At 47.4% G+C, this 6,000-nt stretch overlaps 1 protein-coding gene across 2 annotated transcripts in view; it reads left to right on the top strand.

Annotated features, from left to right (window-relative positions):
* The first annotated feature begins 5,609 nt into the window (after nucleotides 1-5,609).
* The window catches only part of LOC144823533 (uncharacterized), a 266,304-nt gene continuing 265,913 nt past the window's right edge, over nucleotides 5,610-6,000 (top strand). The window contains exon 1 of one of the 2 annotated variants that reach the window (XM_078682131.1): nucleotides 5,610-5,764. In XM_078682131.1, coding sequence (XP_078538257.1) covers nucleotides 5,741-5,764 — 24 coding nt within the window. In that variant the 5' untranslated portion in view covers nucleotides 5,610-5,740. The remainder of the gene's footprint in view (nucleotides 5,765-6,000) is intronic. The other variant, XM_078682130.1, reaches the window with a different exon arrangement.

Below are 6,000 nucleotides of genomic sequence, written 5' to 3'. Positions count from 1 at the left end.
TGGTGCTTATAATCGTATATGTCTGTTTCTGTCTAATGGTTGTTGCAGCACATGTATAGAATGACACTGGTTCAATAAATACTTATTGAAAACGTCCCCACAGTTTATTCTGTGCATCTCTCTGAGACAAAGTGAGCATGAGTGACTGATCAAAAGGTACAGTACTGTTTCCCCGATTCCTGAGGGGTCAGGGTTGTCATGTTCGATAGTTGCCAGAAACGATTCGCTCTTTGGTAAGGTTGTGGGGCTTATAGTGGCACTGTGAGCCAGTTGGTCTACAGCAGATTTTTCCAAACTGTGTGTCCCGACACAGTACTGTGTCGCCTGCAAAGGGTGGGTGTGTCGCGGGATGACACCAGTTTTAAGGGCACTTAGCACATATCTGCTGCTAATTAGGAGGCATTCCTTTGAAAGAGTGTCTCGGAGTCAGCCGCAGCAGCGCAGACTCCGAGACACTCTGCTCTATGGGGGCCGGGAGATTCACAACAAAGCCCCATTAACAAGTAAATGGTCTTTTTTAAACATACTTTTAATGTATAATTTATTGTGAAGGTTTAAAAAGCTGTATGCGCAATAAAGCTCTATGAACAGGACTACCCCGATGCACAAAAATACACCCCCACAGGTAAGGCAAGATAATGTGACAAGAATGAGCTTTTGTTTTCCATCGGTGTAGGCAGATGTTCAGATCAAAAGCAGTATTCATGTACTCAAACTAAACAGAATCTTAAAAGCAAAGCCCATGCCGTAGTAGTAAAACGCCAAGCACCATTAAACGAGCAGTAGAACTATTCATGATGCATTATTAAAATAATGATTATAATACTGTACAATAACTATAACAAATGCGCCTGTCTCTTTAAAGTAGCGAGTTATGCAAATTACTGTTAGGATTCACCATCTTTCTTTGTCTTTTAAAAGAACTTCAGGCGTGTTTGCCCATCACACCTCCCAGGGACCTTTTCAAATGAGAGTCGCCTTCTCTTGAGTTTCAGAGGAAGCTGTGAATAACGAATGTCTTCTAATACTCTGCTCTCTCTATTCTCTGACAGTGGATTGAACCTTTTCCTTTCCATCTGGGCTTCACCTGTTTGTGCACTAGTGCTCTGAATTGCAGCAGTGTTTTGAAGCATCGCTTGCTTCTGCTTTATTGGTGAATACATGTGTTGGAGCATCTTTCCTTTGCTGTGAGTTGCTCGGCACATATACAGCATGTCTGTGATTTCATCAGGTAGGCTCCCAAAGCCTTGCTGTGATTGAAGTTCATGAACATGTGCCAAGAAACTGTCTTTCTTGGATGGGGATTCCATAGATCGAGTGACCTCTTCTCGGGCCTTTCCGGGTCGTCTGCTGCAAGCTGAGCCTGAAAGAGAAGTGTTATTCCATTGTTCCTGAGGCTCGAATGGGCCTACCCTGAAAATCCGATGGCTCGTAGCTGAGATGACCCATCTCTTGATTCGTCGACCATTTCCAGTCTTGTAACTCGTTTTTCTGGTGCATTAAAATGTATCAATGGATGGATTTCCTGCCACTGCTGGAGCAACTGAAAGGATGTCCAGTCGATTCACACAGGTTGCTGTTTCTTCCCAAGGGAAATCCGCTTGGCATCAGATTGTCCAGGCTAGGAAATTGGGGTTTAGGCAAACGTTCTGTGCCCATTGTGTTTAAAGACTGAAGAACGTTACCATCAACCTCATTGTGTTGCATATGATAACGACTGCTCTGTTTATAGTAAAATGGTTCGGATGTAAATGGTCTTTTAAAGACCTGCGAAGTACTCGGGTGCGGCTGTGTGTGTGCCCGGGAAGCTGGGGTGAGGTGACAGAGGGTGACAGACAGAGGGTGACAGACAGAGGGACTGACAGAGCGTGACAGGCAGAGGGAGGAAGGCAGAGGGAGAGGGAGACAGAGAGAGGGAACAGAGGGAGGGAGACAGAGAGAGAGGGAGACAGACAGGGAGACAGAGGGAGGGAGAGAAAGGGAGAGGGAGAGGGAGACAGAGAGAGGGAGGGAGACAGGGAGGGAGAGAGAGGGAGGGAGAGAGAGGGAGGGAGACAGCGAGGGAGGGAGACAGGGAGGGAGATAGAGACAGACAGCGACAGGGACAGGAGCAAATAGAGGCAGGGACAGGGGCAGACAGACAGAGATGGATAGAGACGGAGAGGGAGACAGAGGGAGGAATACAGAGACAGGGACAGACAGACAGATAGATAGAGGCAGAGACAGGGACAGACAGAGGCAGAGAATGAGCCAGGCAGAGAGGGAGAGGGAGACAGAGAGAGGTAGATGGAGGGAGACAGAGGGAAAGGGAGGGAGACAGAGAGAGAGGGAGACAGAGGGAGGGAGGCAGTGGGAGGGAGGCAGAGGGAGACAGTCAGGGTGAGACAGAGGGAAGGAGAGGGAGACAGAGGGAAGGAGAGGAAGACAGAGGGAGGGCAACAGACAGAGGGAGGGCGACAGACAGAGGGAGGGCGACAGACAGAGGGAGGGCGACAGACAGGGAGGGTGACAGACAGAGGGAGGGAGACAGACAGACAGGGAGGGAGACAGACAGACAGGGAGGGAGACAGACAGACAGGGAGGGAGACAGACTGACAGGGAGGGAGACAGACAGAGGGAGGGAGACAGACAGACAGGGAGGGAGACAGACAGAGGGTGACAGACAGAGGGACTGACAGAGGGTGACAGGCAGAGGGAGGAAGACAGAGGGAGAGGGAGACAGAGAGAGGGAACAGAGGGAGGGAGACAGAGAGAGAGGGAGACAGACAGGGAGACAGAGGGAGGGAGAGAAAGGGAGAGGGAGACAGAGAGAGGGAGAGGGAGGGAGAGAGAAGGAGGGAGACAGCGAGGGAGGGAGACAGAGACAGACAGAGACAGCGACAGGGACAGGAGCAAATAGAGGCAGGGGCAGACAGACAGAGATGGATAGAGACGGAGAGGGAGGAATTCAGAGACAGGGACGGACAGACAGAGATAGAGGCAGGGACAGACAGAGGCAGAGAATGAGACAGGCAGAGAGGGAGAGGGAGACGGAGGGAGACAGAGGGAAAGGAAGGGAGACAGAGAGAGAGGGAGACAGAGGGAGGGAGACAGAGGGAGGGAGACAGAGGGAGGGAGGCAGTGGGAGGGAGGCAGAGGGAGACAGTCAGGGGGAGACAGAGGGAAGGAGAGGAAGACAGAGGGAGGGCAACAGACAGAGGGAGGGAGACAGACAGAGGGAGGGCGACAGACAGAGGGAGGGTGAAAGACAGAGGGAGGGTGACAGACAGAGGGAGGGCGACAGACAGAGGGAGGGCGACAGACAGAGGGAGGGCGACAGACAGAGGGAGGGAGGGAGGGAGACAGACAGACAGGGAGGGAGACAGACAGACAGGGAGGGAGACAGACAGGGAGGGAGACAGGCAGAGGGAGGGAGGGAGGCAGACAGAGGGAGGGAGGGAGACAGACAGAGGGAGGGAGACAGACAGAGAAAGGAGGGAGACAGAGGGAGGGAGACAGAGGGAGGGAGACAGAGAGAGAGGGAGGGAGGGAGACAGAGAGAGGGAGACAGTTAGAGAGGGAAACAGACAGAGTGAGTGAGAACTCCTCGAACCGCCTGCCGAAGGTGGTTCGGGCTCCCTACGCTACGCTCGCTCGCTACTCTGCCTTACTGTGTCACAAAATGATGCACCTCCAAAAAGTGTGTCCCCAACATGAAAAGTTTGGAAAGTTGTGGTCTACAGACTAACATATCCTTTGGGGGTGTCTGGAATCAGTCTGGACACCAATCCCTTAGTTTATGTTGTCTAAAAGCACAAATCCAATATAGATTTGTAGGAACTACAATGAAGAAGATCTTTTATTGTATTTAGTTATTTAAAACCATTACAACAGTACATATTAATTATCACAGATTTAAAAAAAAAAAAAAGCTAAAACGTTTACAAGTACTAATTTTTGGAAAAACATAATTTAACTAAAAACAACATATTTTGAATACCAATAATAATTCATTATTTTTAGGCCATGTTGTTATGAAACAGAATATAGCCAGTATTCTTAGTCCTGCATATTTTAAATTTCCTTAAATAAGGAATTAGAAAACTTTACTCTCCTACACGCAAGAACGGCTGAACGTCCACTTAGCCAGGTGACAATGGCTTGCCGGCATGTACGAATCCCCAAATTTCTAAATATCGATTTCAGCATAATTTTCCTTTGCGGTAAGGGAACAGAACAAAGACAGAATAAGTGAACTAATGATTCCCTCTTATATCCACATAATCTGCAAGAAAGGTTCTTTGGCTGTTTTTTCCAGGATGGAACAAGGTCTTTTGTTTCCATAATGCCAAAACGGAGTGACATAAATTGATGTTTCAATCTTAATGAAAAATGTTCTGCCAGATACGATTGAAGACCTACGAATGTTTTACTGTCCAAGCACGTCTCCTTAGTGAAAAAGCATTTTTATCTGTTAGATTTGATGACATTCGCGCTGAAGATCTTAGCGCTACACGACACAAGGTACTGTTTGCAGGACTTCCTGACACCGTAGCTGGCCTGCGACCTTGAGGTCTACCTGAACTGTTGGACTTGTTTGTTCACGACACTGTGATATCGAATTCAAGGAACTGCAGTTTAAGACTGTTCTTCCAAAATTCATATCTTTATTACTGTATGTTCGATTTTTATCGTTTTGGTCTTGTTTTACAGAGATACATATTGGCTATTTTTCTAAAGCTAGTGTGGTGTTCTTTTGCAGTGTTTTCACTGTATTATTGTGTGTTATGTGCCAATGCCTTACACATTGCCTCTGAGATAAGCCTGACTGCTCATGCCAAGCTACCAAGGGGTTGAGCAGGCGCTATTTTAGAAGTGTAAACACCTGACCCTGACTAGGAGGGGTCCCTAATTGGGCAGCTCACAAACCTGCCAACCAGAGACCCCCCCCCCCCCATTTCTAATAGTAGGTGAGATCCAAAAAGAGAAGTACCAATATTTCTGCCTACGAAAAAAAGTGTTCCCACTGCAAGGAAGTGTGGAAAGGTTTGCCATGCAGAGAACAAACAACTCATTACCTAGGACAGGCCCAGCTGTGCTGATTCCGGATTAAAAACTCAGCAATAGATGGTATTTTATTTATTAAATAATAAACAGTTTATTTTAAAACTGCACTCTACTTTAAAATATGTAGAAAGGGATGCTCAAATTTACCTATAATAACTCAGCTCTATTTGCTTTTGCAAAGCTTGTTTATATAGTGTGTGTATACTATACACACACACACACACAAACACACACACACGTATTTCCCTATCTCTATCTTTCCCTCTCCCACCTGGTCTTTATGTCGACCGACTTTTTCTTCTCGGTCTCTCCCTCTTTGTTTTATTGCTCTGCCTTCCTCTTTCTTTGCCAGGCTCTTCATCTTTACCCGTTTCTTTCCGTGGCCTTCTCCCCAGTCTCTCCCTGTCTCTATCGTCCCATCTTTCCCTGTATTTCACAGACGGGCTCTATTGGCACTGTAGCTCTTTAAGAGAAATCTAGCGCGAGAAATGAGGCTGGCTCAGTCGGCGCACATTCCGGCGACTAGTGTCTCTTGTTGTGAGCGCGTGCAATGGATCCGGTATGGTAATCCAGTCTTGTTGCCTGCTTCCTGTTGGCTTTGGTCAGGGAAGAGAGAGCAGTGTGGTTTGGGCTTGCTTCATCACGTTTCAGCGCCAGGTTTTCATCTGAAAATACCCGTCAAATAAGAAAAGAAATGTCGCTCAAGCTTTCAGATAAGGTGAGTCATGCTTTACATACAGATGACTCGGTGATGTGTGCAGCAGAGAAGGCAAGTGATCCAGGCGCTAGGGTCATATAAAGCGTGGTGTTTCGTCTATCATCTAGACAAAGTGAGCAGTTACCTTTATAGAGTTCAGATTAGGTAGTCGAAATCATGCATACCATGGATCGATTTATCTAGACTTTGTGTGGTATTCTCATGTTTAGAATGTGCTTGTGTAACATTCCTCTATA

This window comes from Lissotriton helveticus, chromosome 3_1 (genome assembly GCF_964261635.1).
Source record: "Lissotriton helveticus chromosome 3_1, aLisHel1.1, whole genome shotgun sequence".
Classification (NCBI taxonomy): domain Eukaryota; kingdom Metazoa; phylum Chordata; class Amphibia; order Caudata; family Salamandridae; genus Lissotriton; species Lissotriton helveticus.
Note: the sequence above shows the minus strand (reverse complement) of the source record. Positions and strands in the feature narration are given on the sequence as shown.